The sequence below is a fragment of the Aspergillus lucknowensis genome (assembly GCF_044049455.1).
Source record: "Aspergillus lucknowensis strain CBS 449.75 chromosome Unknown BJX67scaffold_39, whole genome shotgun sequence".
NCBI lineage: Eukaryota > Fungi > Ascomycota > Eurotiomycetes > Eurotiales > Aspergillaceae > Aspergillus > Aspergillus lucknowensis.
Genome location: NW_027263583.1, coordinates 129,362 through 150,466, shown reverse-complemented (window position 1 = coordinate 150,466; position 21,105 = coordinate 129,362). Strand labels below are relative to the sequence as shown.

The 21,105-nt window shown below is 50.8% G+C and overlaps 9 protein-coding genes across 9 annotated transcripts; 4 read left to right on the top strand and 5 right to left on the bottom strand.

Moving 5' to 3' along the window:
- Positions 1 to 859: 859 nt before the first annotated feature.
- On the bottom strand, positions 860 to 2,837 carry BJX67DRAFT_206456 (casein kinase I). Its single transcript, XM_071025519.1, has 7 exons — positions 2,799 to 2,837; positions 2,512 to 2,720; positions 2,391 to 2,460; positions 2,193 to 2,341; positions 1,739 to 2,144; positions 1,118 to 1,690; positions 860 to 1,059 (listed from the first exon to the last, which is right to left on the bottom strand). The coding sequence occupies exons 2-7, from the start codon at positions 2,638 to 2,640 to the stop codon at positions 1,055 to 1,057; spliced, it is 1,332 nt and encodes a 443-aa protein (XP_070883574.1). The 5' UTR covers positions 2,641 to 2,720; positions 2,799 to 2,837; the 3' UTR covers positions 860 to 1,054.
- Positions 2,733 to 3,721, top strand: BJX67DRAFT_206542 (uncharacterized protein). Its single transcript, XM_071025521.1, has one exon. It carries the CDS (start codon positions 2,958 to 2,960, stop codon positions 3,495 to 3,497), a length of 540 nt encoding a protein of 179 aa, XP_070883573.1. The 5' UTR covers positions 2,733 to 2,957; the 3' UTR covers positions 3,498 to 3,721.
- Positions 3,722 to 4,589, top strand: BJX67DRAFT_207225 (uncharacterized protein). The gene is made up of 3 exons (XM_071025523.1): positions 3,722 to 4,175; positions 4,242 to 4,334; positions 4,388 to 4,589. The coding sequence occupies exons 1-3, from the start codon at positions 3,946 to 3,948 to the stop codon at positions 4,554 to 4,556; spliced, it is 492 nt and encodes a 163-aa protein (XP_070883572.1). The 5' UTR covers positions 3,722 to 3,945; the 3' UTR covers positions 4,557 to 4,589.
- On the bottom strand, positions 4,513 to 6,661 carry rtt106 (putative negative regulator of DNA transposition (Rtt106)). Its single transcript, XM_071025522.1, has 4 exons — positions 6,290 to 6,661; positions 5,863 to 6,216; positions 5,451 to 5,807; positions 4,513 to 5,393 (listed from the first exon to the last, which is right to left on the bottom strand). Exons 1-4 carry the CDS (start codon positions 6,420 to 6,422, stop codon positions 4,840 to 4,842), a joined length of 1,398 nt encoding a protein of 465 aa, XP_070883571.1. The 5' UTR covers positions 6,423 to 6,661; the 3' UTR covers positions 4,513 to 4,839.
- A 539-nt stretch (positions 6,662 to 7,200) lies between these two features.
- Positions 7,201 to 10,423, bottom strand: BJX67DRAFT_206436 (non-specific serine/threonine protein kinase). Its single transcript, XM_071025518.1, has 4 exons — positions 10,244 to 10,423; positions 10,056 to 10,173; positions 9,851 to 9,998; positions 7,201 to 9,798 (listed from the first exon to the last, which is right to left on the bottom strand). Exons 1-4 carry the CDS (start codon positions 10,324 to 10,326, stop codon positions 7,442 to 7,444), a joined length of 2,706 nt encoding a protein of 901 aa, XP_070883570.1. The 5' UTR covers positions 10,327 to 10,423; the 3' UTR covers positions 7,201 to 7,441.
- A 2,819-nt stretch (positions 10,424 to 13,242) lies between these two features.
- On the bottom strand, positions 13,243 to 14,751 carry cdc43 (protein geranylgeranyltransferase type I subunit CDC43; the record flags this gene model as incomplete). Its single annotated transcript, XM_071033495.1, has 5 exons — positions 13,243 to 13,385; positions 13,442 to 13,550; positions 13,612 to 13,982; positions 14,038 to 14,083; positions 14,161 to 14,751. The coding sequence occupies 5 exons, from the start codon at positions 14,749 to 14,751 to the stop codon at positions 13,243 to 13,245; spliced, it is 1,260 nt and encodes a 419-aa protein (XP_070883569.1).
- A 210-nt stretch (positions 14,752 to 14,961) lies between these two features.
- BJX67DRAFT_206401 (uncharacterized protein) lies at positions 14,962 to 16,031 on the top strand. The gene is made up of 3 exons (XM_071025517.1): positions 14,962 to 15,231; positions 15,305 to 15,757; positions 15,822 to 16,031. The coding sequence occupies exons 1-3, from the start codon at positions 15,094 to 15,096 to the stop codon at positions 15,885 to 15,887; spliced, it is 657 nt and encodes a 218-aa protein (XP_070883568.1). The 5' UTR covers positions 14,962 to 15,093; the 3' UTR covers positions 15,888 to 16,031.
- A 132-nt stretch (positions 16,032 to 16,163) lies between these two features.
- Positions 16,164 to 16,901, bottom strand: BJX67DRAFT_383635 (CFEM domain-containing protein; the record flags this gene model as incomplete). Its single annotated transcript, XM_071033494.1, has 3 exons — positions 16,164 to 16,486; positions 16,590 to 16,722; positions 16,815 to 16,901. 3 exons carry the CDS (start codon positions 16,899 to 16,901, stop codon positions 16,164 to 16,166), a joined length of 543 nt encoding a protein of 180 aa, XP_070883567.1.
- Positions 16,902 to 18,407: 1,506 nt separating this feature from the next.
- Positions 18,408 to 20,759, top strand: BJX67DRAFT_206312 (putative MFS transporter). Its single transcript, XM_071025516.1, has 6 exons — positions 18,408 to 18,603; positions 18,675 to 18,811; positions 18,878 to 19,753; positions 19,798 to 20,206; positions 20,255 to 20,422; positions 20,478 to 20,759. Exons 1-6 carry the CDS (start codon positions 18,561 to 18,563, stop codon positions 20,546 to 20,548), a joined length of 1,704 nt encoding a protein of 567 aa, XP_070883566.1. The 5' UTR covers positions 18,408 to 18,560; the 3' UTR covers positions 20,549 to 20,759.
- The last annotated feature ends 346 nt before the right edge of the window (positions 20,760 to 21,105 follow it).

Below are 21,105 nucleotides of genomic sequence, written 5' to 3'. Positions count from 1 at the left end.
TTGTTCTATCGCACACCCTGCCCAAATATAGACTGGATCAAGGTAACTGGATAATCAATACACAGCCCAAAACACTCCAACTCGCTGCGCTGTCCAATGTGCAGGATCAAACGATACAGTAACTATTATCGCAACAGAAAGTACAGGCTTCTGAACGGAGAAGTTGACAGGCGCTCTTCGAATTGACAAAGTGGGTAAGACCAAGAGGACGAGGACAGGCAGTCAATGGAAACAATGAGAAAGGCTGCAAGGAAGCAGAAGACTGGGAAACTTCGCAAATTGAACTTCCGAGAGCAATGACATTCCTGTGGGCATGGGCAGGGCAAAGGAAACCATTTATATGCTAAAAATGCCACATAAATAGACGACTACCCTGAGAACACGCGCGAGGTCTCGTCCATCGGATGCCAAACCGAAACGCCTTTCTGCAACATCATCAAGACCACCATTGACGAGCCGTCGGGGCTGGAGGAAGCGGCTGCGGGAAGTATCAAGGCGCCTCGGAGAAAAGGTCAGGTACTCGGGCAGTGATCATATACTCAGAAACAAGATGAAATCTAGAATTAAATGGCTCATGCCAGAAATGCGGGACAAAGCAGTGCGGAAACAACCAAAAGACGAGGATTAAAAAAACGCAAGTTCGCCGTTCCAAGCCGTAGCACATAATGAATGATAATGACTAGAGGATGTAGATGGTGAAGAGAGGTTGTTCGAGGGGTCCAGTCGTTTCCGAATCTAATTAGCCTCGACGAGTAGGTCACGAAACAAGGCGGGTGGAGTGATTGCTCAAGGGACCGGTCCAAGAGAAAATATAGAAAGATATATCCGCCCTACCCGACATAGTGCCCATCTGCCAGCAGCATCTGCAAGCGGCACTATGCTCGTGAAGAAATATGAGGTTGGGTGAGGACCCAAGCTGTGATAGTGTAAATAGACCATGTTGTCTTCCAATCCTCCCAGAACAGCGAAAAGGAAAGAAGAGCCGAAAGCCAACATGACAAGGATATCAAGTCGTATTACACAGATTCCATACTCAGAGCAAGGTGTCAATCGTTCAACCTTGGGAAAGATGAGCAGGCATGACACAGATTTGGGGAGCAGCAGAATGGTCACCTACCGCAGCATAACGCTTTCATCACCTTCTGAACGAAGGTGGGCTGCGGCTCATTGCTCGCCTGTTGGCCGCCTTGGCCTGGCTGATTCTTCGCCGCATTCGCTGGACTGTCGATCCGACCTGGGATGTTTGCGTTTGAGTTTTGGAATTGTGCCGTAGTTGACGCCGCCGGCGTCGCGTCGAATCCCCCGCTCTGGCGTTTCGGCGGGATACCGCCTCTGACGTTTGGCTGCTCGCGCGTCTTCCCGACTCCGGGTTTCGCTGGAGAAGGGGGCGGGGGCTGCGCGGCGTTTAAACGGTCTGCGGTCACGCCGGGTCTTTGGCTGTTGCGTAGTGGCTGGCCGTGGAGGTCCCTGGCAGATGCAGGAAGGGCATTGTTGTGGAGAGCCTGCTGGGGTGTGTATGACTTGTATTCCCATCCCCTGCCATTGTTCAACTTCATCCAGTCGTACTCTCCATCCTCAACTTCCCCGGCGTTTTTTAGGGATTGGGTGAGCAAGTCGCGCAGGTAATCGTAGTCGGGGGTGTCTTCAAATCCAAGGTTGCGCACATAACTCAAGTACTTGTTGAACTCTTCTAACGGTCGTCAGTGTACGTAAGCCATGGTAGGACTGGTGGGTGTACCTGGAAAGCCCTCACAAAGATCCTTAATCGCTGTGGTTTGCTTCTTTTCCCCAATCTTTTCGTACTTTTGCTTGTTTGTGGCAGCCTTCAGGCCCTGCCATGGGAGGCCGCCTCGCAAGAAGTACAGAAAAACATGGCCTAAGGCCTCAAGGTCATCTCGTCGTGACTGCTCGCGTCCCAGATGGGTGTTAATGCTCATGTAGCGTGCTGTACCGGACAGTGACTTTCGCTCGCGGTATGGAATATGCTGCTTGGTTTTGGGGTCCCGATATTGCTTGGCCATTCCAAAGTCAACTACATGGATCACGTTGGTGGCTTTCGAATTCGGGCGACCGATGAGGAAGTTATCAGGCTTAATATCACGATATATCAAGTTCTTTTCGTGAATGGTTTGAACGCGGGAAAGCTGGCAACGTCAGATTGTTGCGGGAATAAGAAAACCGGCATTACACACCATCTGCTTGGCAACCATGACAACGGTTTTCACAGAGAACCGTCGATTGCAATGGTCAAATAGGTCTTCAAGACTGGGACCGAGAAGGTCAATCACGAGGATGTTATGCAAACCTTCCTGGCCAAAGTAGTAGACATTGGGAATGCCAGCTAGACAAATCAGTGAATGATCCCAACTAGCTCCTAGCAAAGCACTTACGGCATCCAACTAGAATTTTATACGTCCGATACTCATCTCGCAGCTGGGGAGCATCGCTCTTCCGGGGTTCCTGCTGATGTTAACTGCCGAATTTGGTTTCGGAAGTAAGGTGGGGACGTACAAACTTGATAGCGACCTGCTGGTTATTCAGGAGGTTCGTGCCCTCGAAAATCACACCAAAGGACCCTTCACCAATTTTCTTTCCTACTCTGTAGTGGACACCCACCACATTGGACGATGAGGAAGCCATGTCTGCGCGAATGCGAGTCGGGAAACCTTAACGACGAGGCAATCGTGCGGAAGACTCGGCGGGCGGCAAACACGTGAAGGCTAGTTTCTGTTAGAGAAGTCGGGATTGATTTAAAGGATGGCGGAGAATACAGGGGGTGTGTGGGAATGATGGCTTACAGAAACGTCCGATGAGTACTCTGCTACACCATTCATGCAATGACCCAGTGTAAATGGCGAGGAAAGAGGATTCAACAATGCCGACGGCGATGACCCACGGCCTGTAATCGCGGACCAAGACCCGAAACGAGACCGGGGAGCAGTCGAGGGGACGAAAGGATGGAGAGTGGGAGAGGAGTGGGATATCAAGGTATTTTCCGGGGGAAGCTGAGTCCGGCGAGGAGTCACGGTGCGGAGAGAATGGAGAGGATCTCGAATCCAACTGCAATTCCTTGGAACGGTGGAGAAATCGAGAGGAATTTCTCAAGGATGCAGATCAAGAAGGAGGAGAAGCTCCTGGGAATCTGCACCAACTGCGCAGCAGTCTCTGGAACTGCAACCGGCAGTGGTTCAATGAAATCGAGGGAGGCGGATGGGGAGGAGACAAGAGGTGTGGAAGAGAAGGAGAGCAGAGGAGGGAGATGGAGATCCACGGAGGACGATGAGTGGGTAGGGGGGAGAGACCCAGCGGTCGGTGCAGGAAAAAGGAAAAGGGAAAACGAGGCGGAGAGAGACAAGATCTGTGAGAGGCACAGGGAGAAACAGAGGAGGTCAAGTCTGGTAAGGGCAGAACGCCCGTTCCAGGCCAGTTTGCTAAGGTGGTATGGTAACTTTGGTATTAGGTATCAGTCAATCTGTCCGTGCCACACGCCATTATGACTCCCATTACTGGTGAAAGGTATTTCTTTGTCTAATTTTCTCTTTTCGTATGGCAAATGGTCCTTGCAAAATTATCTTTGAAAGACAAATTGTCGTGTCAGCCGAGAATCAAGAAAAACCCTCATCACTGGCGGGCGTCAGTTGGGCTTCGAGCGAAAAGCGGATCCCAAGCGCAGGCGGTGTTCTTTTGACTTCAGGCCTCGGCCACAGGAAGCTTCTTAGGTTTCGTCCTGACGACGATCTTGGCAATCAGTCCTTTGAAGCCAGGCCTTTCATTGGAGAAAGAATCAGGTTTCAATTGCGAGGAAGAGAGGGCGGACAGCGAATACCAACATCATAGGAGGAAACGAGCTCTATCCCATGATAAATTGCGCCCCGGCAAGGGACTTGAGTCTGGTTTTGTTACTCTGGTGACTATCGCGAGTCGCAGAATTTGACTCTGACTGGAATGCGGATGGACCTTCATCTACCAATGAATGGACTGGATCCTTCGCAGAAGCTCAGATTCCACAAAGGAGAGAAGACGAGCCTCTTGGATCCTCCAGTTTTCCTTTTCCTCCCCCTGACCAGTCAATTGTCACCACTGCAGGCTTTCCCTCCTTTCGCATTAGCTGGGCTTCGGTTTGAGATATGGTATTGGTATGGTAATGACAATGGATACCGCGAGGCGACAGAAAAGTTAAGTTGAGACGACTTCAACCCCACTGCACCAATGGTAAGAAATGGTAATACTAATACGGTCAGCCTCTATTTTTACCTCCTTTCCATTCCCTCAGTTGATTTGAGATATTGCTCAGGATATCATGCCTTTTGTTTCCCGTCAAGGTCGAGATCCAGGTACATTTCGGCTCCAGCCGACGGGCGTACCTGCTGATACTCGCTTCCCCCAGTTGCATACAGCCACATATGTGCCACCGTCTCTCCTTCCGAGTCTTCTCCACAGTTCTTCTCCATCTGACACGTCGTTCAACGAACGACCCACTGTTGGATCACGACCAATTGACCCCTGGCTTTGGCTCGGTTTGGTATTCAATTGAAACGCACAGAAGATGGCTGTGAATTGTGCTCTGAAAGTCTCTCTGCCCGAGAGAGTTTTGCCTTCGTCCGTTCAATGCCACGGTGGCTCATCGTGGACGGGTCGGGCCTATGTGGAGATAGCCCACAGTCCAGAATGAATGCGTGACACCGTCAACAGTCGAGCTGATGTGTAACAAGCATACCCTATCGTTATATTGATAAGTCCCAGGCACGGCGTAACAGACTCTCATGTCTAAGCATCGGGTGAAACAAAACAATATCGAGCTAACGGCGGATTCCCCCGACACGTACAGATCGCGACATCCTACAACTCATCTTCTGGAACGTCTTCCGCTTCGCTTCCGAGCTCGTCGGCCACCAGGTCCCGGTCTCCTGCCCCGTCACCTTCATCCTGGTCTTGGTCCTCGTCTTCCTCACTACTGGAGCCGCTCCCGTCGCTGTCACCCTCGCTGCCGGGGTCGTAGTCCTCCTCTTCCTCGTCTTCTCGGTCTTCGAGTTTACGTTGCGCCTTTTGTAACTCACCCTCTTCGGCACCTTGCGCATCGCCGTCCACGTTTTCTTCCGTCTTCACGCCGTTGATATTGTAGTGCTTCGCACGACGAGCCTCGGCAAGACTGGCATCTTGTAGGCCGTGTGTCTTGATGTAAGAGTCGATCCCCGAGTAGTCTGCTTGGTCGATCATGGAGAATTCGAACTCTTGCGTCTCTTCACTACCGACAGCGCGCGCTGTGATATTGAGGTTGAAAGTTCGTTGGAGGACAGAGGTATAAGAGATTGACTCAATGGTCTCGAGGCCGAAGAAAAGGAGCGGCTTTTTGAAACCGAAGAATATCCCCGTACACAGAAAGAAGAGATACCCTACGCGTGCGCAGATTAGTTGCATGCCCTCCTAACGGGTTTAAACAGCCAGTATACCTTCTTTGCTACCCCGGAATGCCTTGACATGGTACGCCTTTTCCCCCTTCCGATGTGCCTCCGGCATGGCACTCACGAACTCCTGCGCATCCGGACGTACGACACGAACTTGTGACAAGTTATCATTCAGCACCCGTCGGACAAGATTCTCAGCCGTCTCCCCTTCTCCATTCCCGATCTGCTGCCCGAATTCCGAAAACGCAGCTTTAGGAGGCCCGTCGTTGACCGTCCACACGATCGTCTCCGGTGTGGGCTCACCATCCGGCGCTGTGTTAATCCCATCGGCATACCGAGGAATAATGCAGAAGTTAAACTGTCGCTGATTCTTTTCCGGAACAGGGAGACACAAAACATGCTCTACAAACAAATTAGCAAGGCGACGACCAAAAAGTAGTTCGCGCGGAAGGCATACGAATCCTATCCATTGAAACCCCAAACTCCACTTCCTTCGACGCCTGATTTCTCGCCCGAAGGTATTTCTTCCCCGCCGTAATCTCCAACATCAACTTCTTCCTCTGGGGGATGGTGAAAGACACATCCTGCATGTAGAATTGTAATTCCCCGTGTGTTTTCAGCTCGGCCAGCGATTGCGCGTTCCCCCCAGTCCCGGCGCCATTCTCGATCTTCCTTTTTTTCGCGGCCGGGCCTTCGTGCACGACTTGGACATTGTGGAGGGATTGGACAGGGTTCCCAGCAATTCTCGTGCGCTGGCTGGAGGTATACCGAGCAATGTCTTCGAAGAGAGGGGCGTGTTGAGGGGTTGACCCTGGAAGAAGGATTGGGTTAGCATTATTTGGCCTTCGTGGAAGGACGCGTCTGTGCAGCTGGCAAATGCGTACCGATTGCATCGTAGACTCGTTTCTTGAGCGCGGGTTCGGCGGCAAAGGCGTCCTCAATCGCTGGAATCTGGATCCGGGCGTGTGTCTGGGGAGCATGCGTTGGGGGCACGGAGTTTATTGTGGCAAAGGCCATGTTTGCTGATGGCACCTCGATGAGAAGAGGGTGACCTGGGAGGAAAAAGAGAGTGTGCTTCTGGATAGAATCGGATATATATATCAGACGCAAAGATCAAAACCAAACAGGAGAATAAAATGAATTTTCGGAAAGCGGGTCGATGAAAAAGGGAGAAGAGAGCTCCAGCGCTCGGGGACAAGCAAGCGTCTTGGGAACGACGAACAGGGGGCGCAAATCAGCGTGAAATAGGCTTGTTCATTCGCCCAAAAATAAATAGAGCCTCTGAGGTGATTCTCAGTTGGTACTTATATTCCCTTGATAATTTACGTTCAAAGAAGCAGTGATCTCCTCCATCATCTCTGCTCTGCCGCTTTGGCTCCCCTTGACTTCTGCCCTGCACCCGTCGCATTGCTGCCAATTCCATAAGGATTAATATAATTCAATATGCTGTTCAGGACAATTGGCATGGCTCTCCCAACTTTCTAAATTGCTAATGATTTTTGCTTGTTTATGCTCACAAACAATGACCTTCATAATTATACAGCAAATAAGATAAATCTAGATTTCAAGTCTATGGGGCAAAAGAAGAGGAAATATATTGTTCCAGGATATCATTCCTTGTGCCTATCCAGGGCCAGCTTGGACGCATCGCACAGATGAAGATAGATCAATGATAGATGAGACTGGGAATCATAGATGGTGAGGCTGCGGTGATGCAAAGTGGAGGAAGTGGGAACTAAGCACAAGTAGATGGGTCCAGACTGAGGTGATTGGTATCAGGTGACAGAATACAAGGAAATGGGGGGTATTGGGGGCGAAGAAGTATGTGTTGTCCAAATTGTGGAGCGAGGGATACAAAAGAGAAAGATGAAAAGAGAGGTCTGGAATGTATGGTGTATAAAAACATCAGGCTTATTATCATGCGCACAGTTCATGAATGTAAAGGGAAACAACAGCAAAAGGGGTATATAAATATGGACTGAACGGTGTATAATACCAGTGTATAATGCCAGTGAAGTATTTTAGACAATCGAAGTCTATTTCCCGGCGTCTTCAGTGGGGCGCAGGCTCTGTTTCCCTGAAGCTGCTGATTTTGGCGAAGAATCCAAGACAGCTTGGTCGGTTTGGCTGGAGCCGACGAGCGGGTCAAGTGACGGCGCCCTCAGCGAAGAGGAACGGGGGGGCCTGATGGGACTTGAATCAAGGTCGGGAGCTGGTTCAAGAACGGGTTTTGAGGCACGCCCGGAAAGGTCTGCGTCAGGGGGGTCTGAGCTGGCTAAGCCAATTGGTGAAGCAGGCTCCTCCTCAGTCCCAGTAAATGTATCAACTTCTTCGTATTCATCTTCCGCACCCTCTTCCTCTTCGATTATCTGACTCTTTCGTGTTGCAGGTCGAGCTGCTTTGAGGGTAGGGCCGTCCATTCTGACATCGGCCTGGGGAAATTCCGTTGGAGGGAATCCACCGGAGGCCATGTGACCTGTGTGGACCATTGGACCCTTGAATGCAGACCGTTTCCGCCGCGCAAACACAAGGCTTGAGGACGGAGAATATAACATGGGTGCTGGGGCGGCTTCGTTGAATGATGAATTGGGGATTCCTTCGGGTTCGTCCGCGTCTTGGAATCCGTTATTTGGATTACGGACTAATCGGATATTTGTAGGGAAGCGTGCAGACGCACTAGGCGTCGTGGGAAGCACCTTGACTGAAGTGTGTGGGGATTTCGCGGTTCGGGTAGTTGGGGTTGACGAGGAGCGGATACTGTTGGAAGATATAGACGAAGCTTTTGAATGCGTATGGGCATGATGGATGCTTCGGATAGACGAAACAGACGAAGATGTCGACTTGCGGCCCCTTAAGCCAACCGATGATCGTCGATAAGAGCCCCTAGGAGTAAGTGGAGACGGCGACAGCGAATTCCGATGGCTTGCATGGCTGGTACTTAAGGGCCGAGGTTGTCGGGGGTAGGAATGGCGGCGAGTAGGGTAAGATGTGCTACTTGGAGCCAAACTGCTTGCATTGGATGAGCGTTTGATCTGGGTTGGAGTCACCAGTTCGGTTTTCTGGTTGGTGGTTGTAGATACTACGGTGGTCTTCTTCGTCCCTTCCTGCCCTTTTGCAGGACTTAGCTTCTCGGAGAGAAACTTGCGATGCGCGCCGCCTGTGGATTTCGGATGTGGCGACTTGGCTCTTTTCGCGGATTCTACAAACCAATGCTTCAAAGAAGCTAGTTGGCTGATAATCGGATACTGACGACGACCGGTACGGCGCCTGAATATCCCGCCATGCTGGGTCAGTTCGGGTTGGGACGCGCTCACGTGTAGCGTGCTGGGTCGGGAGCGTCTTCTGTCTTTCGGCGGTGGCACTGGCGGCCGGCGTCGCGAAGAGCTGTTAGAGCGAACCGAGTCTTTGTCGACTGGTGGTGGGGGCGGCGGTAAATCGGAAGGCCGGAGAGGAAGAGGTTCGGGAAGCATTGGCAATTCAGGAACCGCAAGTTGCGATGGCAGGCTGCGGCGATCCCTACGACCCCGTTCATGAAGAGCGGTCGTGGAAAGCCCTTCTTCGTCCACCTCGACCAAAGCCGCTGATATCTTCTCTAGACGACTGCTGGCCGCACTAAGACGGCGAATGTTCTTTGCTTCTGCTTCTCGCTCTCTTCGCTTGCGCTCTCTCTTTGCCTCCTTCCGTTGTTCCTTTTCTATCAGGAGCGCCCACCAACCGGCTAGAGCGTCGCAACGCTGGGATTGAACGCTATCAATGACCTCGTCGATATTGATCCCCGCACTTTTCATGCGCTGCAGGGTGGTCTTTTCCAAGGGGGTCGAGAATGGCGGAGGTCTAGGTATTTTTAGGATCGCTAATTGTTCCGGAGCGTGCTCGGAAAGGAATGGGTGCGCGAAGATGTCGCTCAGGCTGGGGCGGAGAAGAGGTCGTTTTGAGAGAAGCAAGTTGATGAGCGCCTTGGCTTCATCGGTGAATTTATCGTTGAAAGTCGGTTCTTCATTCAAAATTCGCGCCTTGGTTACCTGGTCGTCATCGTCGTCATATGGAAGCTCTCCAGCAATCAGCGCGTAGAGAATGATACCCAAGCTCCAAACATCCACCTTTTCCCCAGCGTATTTTTCGGCCTTTAACATCTCAGGAGCGCTGTAGCATACGGTGCCGCAGAAGGTCTGAAGGTAGCTCGCTTTTCCCTCATATTCTCTTGTGAATCCAAAATCGCACAGCTTCACATTTTCGTACTTGTCGAGGAGAATATTCTCTAGCTTCAGGTCTCGATGAACGCATGACTTGCTATGAACGTAGGACACAGCTCCAACAAGCTGGGTAAAGATCTTTTTGACTTTTTCTATGGGGACAGGACCATTCCGTACAAGGTAGTTGTACAATTCATCGCCTAGTTATGTCAGACACGTCAATCAAACGGTTTGGCGATATGCGGTTCGTACCAGGACAATATTCAAGGACCAGCCAAACAAGCTTTTCAGTCACGATAACCTCATATAGGCGCGCGATGTGCGGATGAAGGAATTGGCGATGATGATGGATCTCCCGCGCGAGGTTCGTATCTTCCTTGTTCGACGATTTGAGCACGACCTGGGTATACAATCAGACGAGACCTCGACGGTATAGATTCCCCGAACATCGGCATACCTTGGAGCCATTGGTGAGCTTATGAGACGCAAGGTAGACTTTGCCAAAGGAGCCCTTCCCAATCAACCTGCCCAGGGTATAGTTTCCGACGTTTCGGAGGTCTTTCGACGAGAACTCCCTAACAAGGCGAAGTAGTTAGTGACGTGGTCTCCGAGAGTGCGGTAAGAATGGATGCAGGCGGAGCTTACTTGAGAAGCTCGTTGTAGGACTGGGCAAGCTTTTCCTTTTGTTTCTGGGCTTGGGCCTCTGCTCGGGTCCTGGGAGGCGGCATCTGTTTGGAAGGAAGCTCCGCCTACCCCGAGGAAACTTGCGGAGAGGATATATCTGTTATATGTGACTGGATGGGCTCGCCGGTCGTTTGTGAAATATTTGAGGTTGCCATTCAAGGACGGGTGATTGAGAGGGGCTAACAAACTTGTTGCGTGGAGACAGACGCTGTTCGCAGGGGGCGGGCAACGACGTTAAATGGGGCTAAGCCGGGGGGAGGTGATCAAACGGCCAGGCAGGACGGGAATCGAGGACACTTGTTACTATCGGAGATTCAGAAGATGTTGGGAAGGCGCGTTCAGCTGTTGTCCAAGATTGAGAATGCGTGATGGGACTGGAGGTTGGAGTCGTGGTTGGCGCAGGATGAGGACTTTTTTTCCGGGAGCCTGTGGAATGGGGAACAGGAACAGGAACAGGAAACAACGGTTGGCAGGTAGGGAGGAGAAAAGGACAAAAGCTATCAAGTGGCTCGCTGGACACAGTGGATATTAAGAATCATACGATTAGGAGTGAAGAGATGAAGAAATCGATGGTAGGGAGAGACAGATGTTGCGGGAAGCGGTCTTCAGGGCTCCAAACGGCGGACTGAGGGGAAGATTCAAAGTTGGATGCCATGCGAACCTGCGACAACCGCGCCAATCTCTCGCAGACATAACCTTGTTGAGCCATCTACTCAATCGTGGAAGATTTGGACAATTTTCGTCATTGTTTGATTGAGATTACGATGGATCGGATGTCAAATTGTTGGTTTATTCTGCGATGGCATGGACTGAATCGGAGCCAACAGGCGCGTGGCCTCTGCTCCGCATCCAACTCTCATATAGAACAATCCCGAGGACTTCCTTGGGGGTTGAAGTTGAGCAGCGAGACCAATGATGTCCCGTCGTTTGCCCTCCCGCGGTGGATTTGACCCCTGAGTTAGATTGCCTGTGGCGGGTTCTGATGAGGCAAGAAAATTGATCATTGTTGATTTCATCTTGGTCCGCCGCTGATCGAATGAGACGATTGATTGACGCCCCCCGACGCCTTGGCTTCTCTGCACGCTTGATCTGGGGATCCGAGCCTTTTCTCCCTTCCCGAAAGCGTGTCGAAGTTCAGAGTCCTCCTGTCGGCAACGTTGCAGATTCCCAGCTGATTCTCATTTTACAGCTCGGTCCTGCGGGATCCCACCGCCGAGGTGACAATCAGGCTCTGAAAGAATGGCACGGCTTGGCGTTTGTGCAGGTCCAGAACTGAGGACGAAGGAAAAGAAAGTCGCCCAAGCCAAGTTTCGAACTCAGGGCAACCAAAACCGAATACAAAAAATGACACAGCTCCATTTGACAAAACCAGAGCCTTACCAACTAGACCACCAGCCCTAGTCATGAATTCAATCTATAATTGAGTATCAAAACCGAATATCTGACAGAACTCATATACACCCCTCCGAGTCTTCTACAACAGTTTCTTTCAGCTTGCTACACCTCGTAACTTGTCTGGTCAACTGTTATTACATTGTGCTCGTACTAGCACTACTGGCAGTAATATAAGGTATACTTGACCTTCCGGTGATGCGGAAAAATCAACTGCTATCCATTCTCTTTCTCTTGGAGAACTATATATTTGTGCTATTTGTCCATTCACCCGTTTTCCTCGCTATCGGGAGAGACAACAGTACGCCGCACTGAGCACCAAGATAACTTGAGTGCGTACAGAAACGTCAGATACAAGATGGAAATGTTGATTTACACAAGCAGCTCCAGAAATTCGGCACAAAGGATCGGTGCAGATTAATGTACATCAGAAACCAAGGGATGCCACCAACGCCCGTTTCTTCTCCAAGGGATCGGACAAGCCGACACCCTTGATGAAAAAAAGGTGCATCAAAGGGAGAAGTGTAAGCCCAGTGACGCGGAGGTTCCAAAAATTGCTTTTCACAGAATGTGAAAAGACCCGTGTCCATAGAGGGTTCTCTACTCTAAGTGCTGGCGTATAGCCAACGCGGACACGCTTATCAAATGAAGCTGAAGGGGAGAAGAAAAGAGAATCCGGGGAAACGAGAAATGGTGGGCATTTATGCCCAAATCTTGGGACGAGAGGGCAGGTGCTCAATGGAGAAGGAACGACAGGAAACACCCTTTTAGGAAGGCACGAGTGGTTGCCCGCAGGTGCCCAGGGACGGCCCGGAACATAGAAAGATGAACGAGGACGCGAATATCGAAGTACACGATGATACATCCGAGAGAGCCTGACCAAGTAGCGACGTTTGTACAATTATCGAGCCGCTACGAATGGGATGGTGGGCTTGACTTGCAGAAGTTTATCAATCGTCTTCGGTATGAATCCCTGAATCGGTGTAAGGGCTTACCGGACCTTCGGAGCAAGGGCGGGTTGATACTATATGCCGTTTTCAAACTGCTTTAATGGAGATATCGAGACACAGATCTAGTGTTTTGTAATTGTCTTGATAACGATGACTGCTGTGCTCTCAATATCTTACGAGAGGCTTCTTTATAATTCTGCAGTCGGCTTGCACGAACAAGACAACGGGTGCTTCTTCCGCTGGGACTACGAAGGGATGGTGAGCAATAAGGCGAAGGAGTCATCTCTAAGAAGAACAGAGGAATTATACTTCGGAAAGTGGGCAATGTTAATATAGCCCCTCTCGTGCCGGCGAAAGAAGATATCTACTACAGGACGGAGTGAAAGAGCGGCTTAGAGAAGGGTAGGGAATTGACGGCGAACCATATGTGAGAGTTGAACGGGGACTTGCGGGCTGGTACGAGAATTTTGGTTGTTCTTTGACAGAATTAGCACGTCTAACCTCACTTCTATATTCAAAGGAGCCGACAGGCAGAGGTAACGGCATGACATACCAGATCGGACTTGGGCAGGAACTTCATAGTTCGCTTCCTAGAATGTATATACCTGATCCAGCACCTCACCTCGCATCCTGCCACCAGGGAAGAGTATGAAGGTGTTGAACGGTCCGGTACGAAGCACAAATAGCAGGGTCAACACTGTCCAATCCCTCCTCACCTTGGAGGGCGAGCGAGACCATTGCAAAATAGGAGTGTAGAAGATCTATCGGCTCGAGGTGTTAGGATCAATTGGAGGAAAAGGGCCATTCGTTATCCTACCTGGCGGCTCTCCAGCATCTTTTCCGAACCCTCCAACAAGATGCTGCGTCTTCTCGAGCAGGTATCGCCTATTGCCAGCTGCGCCAACCAGAGATATTTTGCCTAGCAGCTATGCTAAGCATTAGCAAAGCCTCTTATCGTTCTGAGCGATTGTTCTCAACTTCACGTACGTCCAATGTCGCGCCGTTCCAAAAAGAATAACAAGTATCTGCATATTTGTTACATCGTCCGTTGAAGCCAGCCCACCGCAGAGACTCCTCGCTAGGTGGGGTTAGATCAGGAAGTTTGCCGATGCTCCCATCCAGATTGAGCCCTTCTACGGACTGGGTCAAGTCTTGTGCCGCGCCATTAACCTGGCCGTCCTCATCAAAGTCTTCTTCATCTTCTTCCTCGCCAAGTTCTGTCGTTTGCCTAGCTACGAGCCAACGAACTAGAGATTCATATTGTTTCGAGTCGGGTGAGATGAGTGGAACTCTGTCGGAGTCTCTGGACAGGCGATCTAGGAACGTTAAAGCGCTAATTGCACAATACGTGTGGCCGGCTGAAATTGAATCCTGTAAGTAATAAGCCCAGCCTTACAGGGAGGATGGACGTACAGTGTGCTTCGCAGTACGGTCCTTCTGCCATTCCCCCTTCGTAAGCCTACAACGCTTAGTAAATGCCATCCCGAATGATTCCAGTTGGAAGTCACTCTGTAAAAGAGAACAATGATAGCTTACTTGGCACGATTCGATGAAGGTTACCAGCTTATCCACGTCTATATCCCTAATGCCTTCGACTCCGGTAGAATATCTACCTCGGAGTAGATATCGCGTGCCAGCAGCAAAGCAGCAGAACCGCAAATCGCCACCACCCTCGACTGTGTCGTCGGGTCCAAGAACTTCACCAAAGCTTCCATTTGTCCGCTGCATTTTGGAAAGCCACCTGAGACAATCGGCCCTCTTCACTCGTGATAGATCGTCTCCCAGGATGAGGAGAATCACCAGCGCAAAGAAGGTTGACGGTACATTGGCAGGATCCCATGCTTCATTATCTTGCGTCCGTCTCTCTACTCCAAAATCTGTCCCCGTGAATCCTCGAAAGCCGCCCGAAGGAACCTGGCAATGGTATATCCACTCGACGTATCCTTGTCGTTCTTCGCGGGTTGTCTTGCTCTCAAGGACACCGAGAAGGTCTAAGCCAGCAACGGTGAAGAAGGCAAGAAGCATGCGATTAGAGTCGTTGGATGTGTATAAGTCCGGTAGGAACGTTTTGAGACATCGTAGGAAATATCTGATATGGCGCTCCTTGGTAAATAGAGCTTGGGACATCGTCAACCCCGCCTCTCAATTAGATCCCTTAATATGCTATTCAGTCAGTGGCTTCGGAAATTCAAAAAAGGAAATCCAGAGCAAAGAGATCGGCTCTACAGCTCTGCAGTCTCCATGTCCCGTTTGTCATGTTCTCTCGGTGCGGATATCGGAGAAGCAGCGAAACCCCGCCCCGGGGCCAGCGGAGGAAAAAGTACCCACGGAGCCAAGCTCCAACTTCACCTCCTCATCAACAAACCGAGTTGAAGTATTGGCTTAGATCTCGGAACAACCAGGCATTTTTGCGGTGATTCCTTTCTGGTTCGGTTTTTTTCATTCCTTCTCCAACCCTCGCAGCCGACGATGGGCTTCCTTTCCGCCAAAACTCTTATAAAAGCTCACGCCCTCTTCCTCTTCACCCTTGCGGTCTACCTCACCAAATCCCCCGAAGTCATCACCGAAAGCGATGTAGTCTTCATGCTCGGGGAATTCCTACAGCTTGTACAGAGCCCCTTCATTACTCTTAATCCCCATTCACAATGACAACGGTTAACCAACGACGTTCCCTAAACAGGACTCAACACCAACGTTCTCCCGCCCGCAATCCCCATTCGCAATATGCGGTATCCTCCTCGTCGCCGACGCCCTGGTAGACCTCATACTCGTCACCAAAATCCCACATATAAACGAGATCCTGGCAATGGCTGAAGCAGCCCGGTCGCAGGCTCCGTCGTCTATCAACGGGCCAGCGCGAATCCGGAGTAACCCGTTCATTGCGCGTCTTGCGTCGCTCTACTCGGAGATCTGGACGCTGCTCTCAGCCTCGCGGTTTTGCCTTTTCTTTGCGGTCTCGTTCTTCATTTATCAGAGTAAACCGGATGCTTGGGGGGTTGTTGGGGGTACTGGAGCTGGCTCTGCTGTGGCTGGCTCTGGCGTGGGTTCGAAGGGGGAGCTTTCGGGCTTGGATCAGTTGAAGAATAGGGTTGTTTTTACTTATGGATTCATGGAGATGATGTTTTGGTTTTGGGTATGTTTTTCCCTTCCCGTCCATTGTTGGATTTTGGTCTGGAACTGACTTGGTAACTTTCAAGATTTTCCTCACACTGCGCGAAGAGAGGCAGGAGGTTGCGGCGCGATTTGCGGAGCAGGATCGATAGACTCGATTGGCATATTTTGCGCTTTAATTCCCCGCCGAGTGAAAGCGAAATTTCGCACATATACAGCAAAGTGGAGTTACTTGGAGTTGGTCATTGAAATCACACTGTTTCATTAGTTACGCTACGTATCGTCATCCTCGGTAGATGGAGAGCATAAAATATACAACACGGTACATTTTTCAATCTCACCCCATACAGGAGGGACTTCCTACTTCGACGTGATACGTGATCAAGCTCCCCCGCGAGAGCGAACACGAAAAGCAAGACCTCGGTTGTTTACATCAAGAATGCCGCACCCGCCGCAATTCCGGCAAGAAGACCAAGCTCCTTGCCACGGAGGACAGCTGCGCTGTCAGTGGTTTCTGGGTCCGTTGGGGTCTCGGACGGGGACTCGGACGAGGTTTCAGACGAGGTTTCGGTGGGAGTCTCGGCGGAAGTCTCAGTTCCAGTGGCACTGTCGGTGGAAGTGGTGGTAGCCGCGGTCTCTGACGGCTCGGAAGCGGTGGTAGTGGTGGTCGAATCACTGGCGCAGGTGGCAGTCTGAGGGAGATCAGAGACGCCAGCGCCACCACAGATACCGTTCGCGAAATCGAGGGCCGCTGGTGGGGAGGAATGCGTATGTTAGTTAATTTTGCGCCACAATTCGCACACGGGTTTCCTTTCTTTAAAGAATGGAGTGTGGGATGGAAGGTCTGAGCATACCATCCTGATCACCTGCCTCGCACGACTTTGAGACACAGCAGGCCATATCCGCAACAAAGGACTTGGTTTTACAGATGCATTCGACGTCGATCAGGCTGCACTCCTTGGGAATGGCTCCGGTAGCGCATTCTTGCTGTTGTTTTTGTCAATGACGACTTCTTAGAGATAATTGAGAATAACGCCTGCTGGGAGTCGGTTTGATTTAGAATCGAGGAAAGGACGTACAGCGCACGATGGAAGACCAGCCATGCCCTGGGCGGCGGCGGAGCTGAGGCAAGCTGCGAGGGCGAGAGCGAGAGAGTGGAGCTTCATGGCTGCTGTATTCTGGATAAGTGAGACGAGAGAACGGCTTGAGACGACGTTATGCGATATTGGGATGAATTGACGGGTTGTTGATGGGGAAAGGTCGAGAGGAGAAGAGAGTGAGAGACTGGAAGTGGCCGGGTCGAAAGAAGGACCGGAGAGCTCAAGAGCAACCCAAGCCCGAATATCCTTGTTCTCTCCCTTGCTTCCACAAGCCCGTGCTTTCAGCGTCAAGGAACAGATCAGGAACCATTTGCCTTCCAGTACTCGTGGCGAGGGTGTCAGTGTCCTGCGACACATCGACGCCCTCCTTCTGGAAAGTCCCCCTTCGCTCTTCCATCTTCTGGCGGATCTCCTCCTCGGGAGGCTGAGATTGACCGGCTCTGCTTGATTCCACTTTGTGGAGAAGCAAATCACAAATTGGAACAAGCTGGGCCGGACCCAAAATCAGTAAAAGCTGCGTTCTAGAAAGCGATCTCGATAAAACTTATAGATTGAAGGCTGTTTTCAATCAATCCCTCCTTGCTTCACTACTTTCTCCATCCATCCTGAAGTCTGTGAGTCCAGAGTTTCCAAAGCCGTCCATCAACCCCCTCAAGCTTCACAACCACAACTTGGATGAAGTGGAGAAGTGACCTTCAAGGCGGGTGCAAAGCCCGCCAGTCAGACTGGGGGAGTCGCTGTTAGTGCAGGTGCAGGTGGTCTTTAGCGCCAAACAAGTTGAGATTCTGCTGGTATCCTGCAGGATGATTTGCGGGACCAACCCAACCAAAGCGCTTTTCTCCACCAGCCATTTTCTCTTCCACTCTGGGGTGTGGAGAAAATCCCCTTTACCTTGGTCAGAAGCAGGGTCTTCTTTCACTGCCACCAAGTGTGTGCATCTCGATTGGATATTATGACCTGGACTTTAACTGAGGGATCTTCCATGATGGGGGGTGTCTGAGTCCCCCCTGCGTCGAAGCACGGAACCCCCCCGAGGTCCTTGCTGACAATGACTTGAGTGCATGTCCTCCGGATGGCCGGGCCTGCCGGGAGTGGCTTGGGATTCTGTTGTGCTGGGTTGAGGACGGTGAAACAGGGAGAAGGCGACACAATCCTGATGATTCTGTCGATGGTTTGCGCTGGATTCAGAGTAGGTCATAAAGGAACCATTTTTTCAAACAAACCCAGGATGCGAAGCACCCAACAATGACACTTGACAGCCACGAGGAATGCGAGCCAACCTCAATTGTGAGGATGAGGCCCTGGCTGGGCTTGGTCTCGGAGACTGGCCCCAATAATCACAAGATCCAGCACAACTTCCCGACTGCCATCAATCACCCTTCCTCCACACTTCGGTCTTCCCGACATCCCGTTCCATGAACACCTTGCTGGCGAAGAGTTGAAGTTGGGCGACGATCTCTTCGTCTTGCTGCGTCATTCTGCTCCGTGCTCCCTCCTGTCCTCGCTTCTCGCCCCACCGAGAAGCTTTCAGGGAACTCACAACATTGCGGTCGCCCATATCCATCGCAGCATGCTCGCGCCCACATATGCAAGTTCGATGTATCCCCGCTTCTGTACTTGACAGATCATCTGTTCGCTGCCATCTGAATTACTGAGCCGGTTTGTCTTGAGCATTCTATCAAATTTCTGAACTCGCGGCGTTCTGAAAGCTGCCCAGTCTCCACGATGCCTCTTGGTATCTTAGATGTACGGAAGCATCAGGTTCCAGGTATGCCAATAAAGGCATCTAAGCTCCCAGCCTTTCCCTTTCGATGTTGCTTTGCTGATAAAATTCGCTAGGAACCGTGGATATACTTGAGAGCGAACGATCCAATGATCCCACTTCCACCTCTCACTCGAATCTTAAGTATGATCGTTCTGGGTCGGTCCCTATACTCCTTGTTCCGCAGCCAAGCGACGACCCCAATGATCCATTGGTATGCCTGAAATTCTCGCGGACAGTCTGGTAGATCATTTTAGCTGACAAACGCGTCGCATTGCAGAATTGGCCATTATGGAAACGCGACCTGACCCTCCTCGCCCTTTCTCTCGTTGCGGTTCTCTGTGCGACAACAAGCTCGATCATGGCGGCGGGGACTGTAACTCTTTCGCGGTATTATAGGAAAAGTTTCATGTCAATCGCATTGCTCACTGGATATCATCTTTGTGGAACAGGAATCGCGGGCATACTCATCGTACCTACTGCTCGGGTATGGGGTAAACGTCATCTCTTCGTGCTTGGGCATATACTGATGGTCGTAAGCTGCGCATGGGCTGGGGGCAGTGGCAAAAACTATCAAAGTCTTCTGTGGGCTCGCATCTTCCAAGGTGTCGCACTGGCTCCGTTTGAAGCCCTAGTGAACGCATCCGTGGAGGATCTATTTCACGTGCATCAACGGGGAAAGAGAATGGCTCTGTCCAACGTTGCTGTTTTCGGTGCTGCCTTTCTCACCCCGGTCGCCGCGGGTAAGATCACGAAGACCATGGGTTGGGACTGGACGTTCTATTTTGTGGCTATCTTCACAGCAGCAGCCTTACCCCTGACAATCTTCTTGGTCCCTGAAACAGCCTACAGGCGCCCAAACTACTTGGATCCCAATTTCAAACCCGCGCCTGCTCAATTTGAAGATGGGCAGCGAACTCTTTCTCAGACAACCGAGGCAAAGGAGGATCCGGAACAGCCAAAACCAGCCTCCACTAGCAATGGAGAGTCTTCGCTGGACGTCACGAGAGAGGAGCCAGTGAGGCCAAAAGTGACCCCTGCCAAACATTCGTATATTCAAACACTGAGACTATTCAATGGGCGAAAAACGGATGAGGAATGGTGGAAACTGCTTCTACGTCCATTCCCACTTTTTTTGCATCCTGCTGTTCTTTGGGTAAGGTAACCAACCTCTACAAAGTGCTCGGCTGACTTTAATAGGCCTGCTTGATTCAAGGTGTCATCATCGGATGGACAGTGTTTATTGGTGTGACCCTCGCTGCCATCTTCATGAGCGGCCCGTTGTGGTTCGAAGAAGACAAGACTGGATATATGTACACGGGCGCCTTTATCGGTGCCATGGTGGGACTCGTCTTGTCAGGGCTGCTATCGGATTCGATGAACCATCTAATGATTAAGCTCAACAAAGGAAGATACGAACCCGAGTTCCGCATCCTCCTGGTCATCTTTCAGTTGATCTTCTGTGGTATTGGTATGTACGGCTTCGGTATTACTGCAAATGATGCGGCGCACTACGGCTGGCTACCTCCCGACATATTCTTCTGCTTTGTCGTGATCGGAATGGTCATGGGCGCAGTCGCTAGTGCTTTGTATATCGTCGACGCCCACAGTGAGTATCTTCGTCCGCGTTCCCCTGGTCGCTACTAATCGATAGTAGGGAACATCGTCATCGAAGCTTTCACATGCATGTTGATATTCAAAAACATCTTCAGCTTTGTGTTAACCTTTTATACATATGACTGGCTCGTGGAGGCGTACGTCAAGAAGCCATTCATGGCCATCTCAAGCATTCAGGTAGCTATTTGTGCCTTGAGCATTCCGATGTGTATGTCTGTGTCGAAGCATAACGTGAAATCTTGTACTAATGCAATGCCCAACAGATATCTTCGGAAAATGGAACCGATCTTTCTTCTCGCGGCATGACATCCTAAAGCTTCTGGGACTGTGGTAGTGCCACGGTCTGTATTTGAATTTATAGAACATGGTGGGAGGAACCCCGGCACATGGATAGAATCAGTCCGTATGCTATTACTAGTATTCCCCTACATAGCTTAATGCTCTAATACCACCCGTGCTGACCAGGACTATCAGCTACGAGGTAGCAGTCGTCGGTATATATTAGCATGAAACTTAGGCATGTTTCACAAAATGAGGCTTACACCCACACCGGCTGATACTAACCGTGATAATTATCTTCGGTGAGCCACAAAGTCTTTAAGTGGTGTTGCGTCGCGAGTAGCAGGATAACTATCCCCAACCCTACATGCGTATTTCTTCTGCAAAAGTTGATTCGAAGACGAGATAAATTGGAAGATGAAATACGCTGTTTTATAGTGGGTGACAAATATTATAAACAAGTCAAGGGCACGAAGTTACACATAAATACTTAGTCTACAGGGGGGTCTTGGCCTGAGTGTCCTTGGATTTAGCTCATCTCTCTGACGCACCTGCATTGACCTAAAAGATAAGCTTGGATCTTGGTCAAGCACATCCATCCTTGGAAATCCC

What these genes read in the sequence shown, in the direction of transcription:
- BJX67DRAFT_206436 (XM_071025518.1), bottom strand. Translation starts at nt 10,326, where the DNA reads ATGCCGCCTCCCAGGACCCGAGCAGAGGCCCAAGCCCAGAAACAAAAG. An exon ending in TCCTACAACGAGCTTCTCAA is followed by an intron (nt 10,174 to 10,243) that starts GTAAGCTCCGCC and finishes TCGCCTTGTTAG; the next exon opens with GGAGTTCTCGTCGAAAGACC. An exon ending in AGCTCACCAATGGCTCCAAG is followed by an intron (nt 9,999 to 10,055) that starts GTATGCCGATGT and finishes TTGTATACCCAG; the next exon opens with GTCGTGCTCAAATCGTCGAA.
- BJX67DRAFT_206542 (XM_071025521.1), top strand. Translation starts at nt 2,958, where the DNA reads ATGGAGAGTGGGAGAGGAGTGGGATATCAAGGTATTTTCCGGGGGAAG.
- BJX67DRAFT_207225 (XM_071025523.1), top strand. Translation starts at nt 3,946, where the DNA reads ATGCGGATGGACCTTCATCTACCAATGAATGGACTGGATCCTTCGCAG. An exon ending in TACCGCGAGGCGACAGAAAA is followed by an intron (nt 4,176 to 4,241) that starts GTTAAGTTGAGA and finishes TAATACGGTCAG; the next exon opens with CCTCTATTTTTACCTCCTTT. An exon ending in CCGTCAAGGTCGAGATCCAG is followed by an intron (nt 4,335 to 4,387) that starts GTACATTTCGGC and finishes CGCTTCCCCCAG; the next exon opens with TTGCATACAGCCACATATGT.
- BJX67DRAFT_206312 (XM_071025516.1), top strand. Translation starts at nt 18,561, where the DNA reads ATGCCTCTTGGTATCTTAGATGTACGGAAGCATCAGGTTCCAG. An exon ending in ACGGAAGCATCAGGTTCCAG is followed by an intron (nt 18,604 to 18,674) that starts GTATGCCAATAA and finishes AAAATTCGCTAG; the next exon opens with GAACCGTGGATATACTTGAG. An exon ending in TGCCTTGAGCATTCCGATGT is followed by an intron (nt 20,423 to 20,477) that starts GTATGTCTGTGT and finishes AATGCCCAACAG; the next exon opens with ATATCTTCGGAAAATGGAAC.
- BJX67DRAFT_206401 (XM_071025517.1), top strand. Translation starts at nt 15,094, where the DNA reads ATGGGCTTCCTTTCCGCCAAAACTCTTATAAAAGCTCACGCCCTCTTC. An exon ending in TCGGGGAATTCCTACAGCTT is followed by an intron (nt 15,232 to 15,304) that starts GTACAGAGCCCC and finishes TTCCCTAAACAG; the next exon opens with GACTCAACACCAACGTTCTC. An exon ending in AGATGATGTTTTGGTTTTGG is followed by an intron (nt 15,758 to 15,821) that starts GTATGTTTTTCC and finishes GTAACTTTCAAG; the next exon opens with ATTTTCCTCACACTGCGCGA.
- rtt106 (XM_071025522.1), bottom strand. Translation starts at nt 6,422, where the DNA reads ATGGCCTTTGCCACAATAAACTCCGTGCCCCCAACGCATGCTCCCCAG. An exon ending in GGTTTCAATGGATAGGATTC is followed by an intron (nt 5,808 to 5,862) that starts GTATGCCTTCCG and finishes ATTTGTTTGTAG; the next exon opens with AGCATGTTTTGTGTCTCCCT. An exon ending in ATTCCGGGGTAGCAAAGAAG is followed by an intron (nt 5,394 to 5,450) that starts GTATACTGGCTG and finishes GCGCACGCGTAG; the next exon opens with GGTATCTCTTCTTTCTGTGT.
- BJX67DRAFT_206456 (XM_071025519.1), bottom strand. Translation starts at nt 2,640, where the DNA reads ATGGCTTCCTCATCGTCCAATGTGGTGGGTGTCCACTACAGAGTAGGA. An exon ending in AGCAGGTCGCTATCAAGTTT is followed by an intron (nt 2,461 to 2,511) that starts GTACGTCCCCAC and finishes TAACATCAGCAG; the next exon opens with GAACCCCGGAAGAGCGATGC. An exon ending in TAAAATTCTAGTTGGATGCC is followed by an intron (nt 2,342 to 2,390) that starts GTAAGTGCTTTG and finishes TGATTTGTCTAG; the next exon opens with CTGGCATTCCCAATGTCTAC.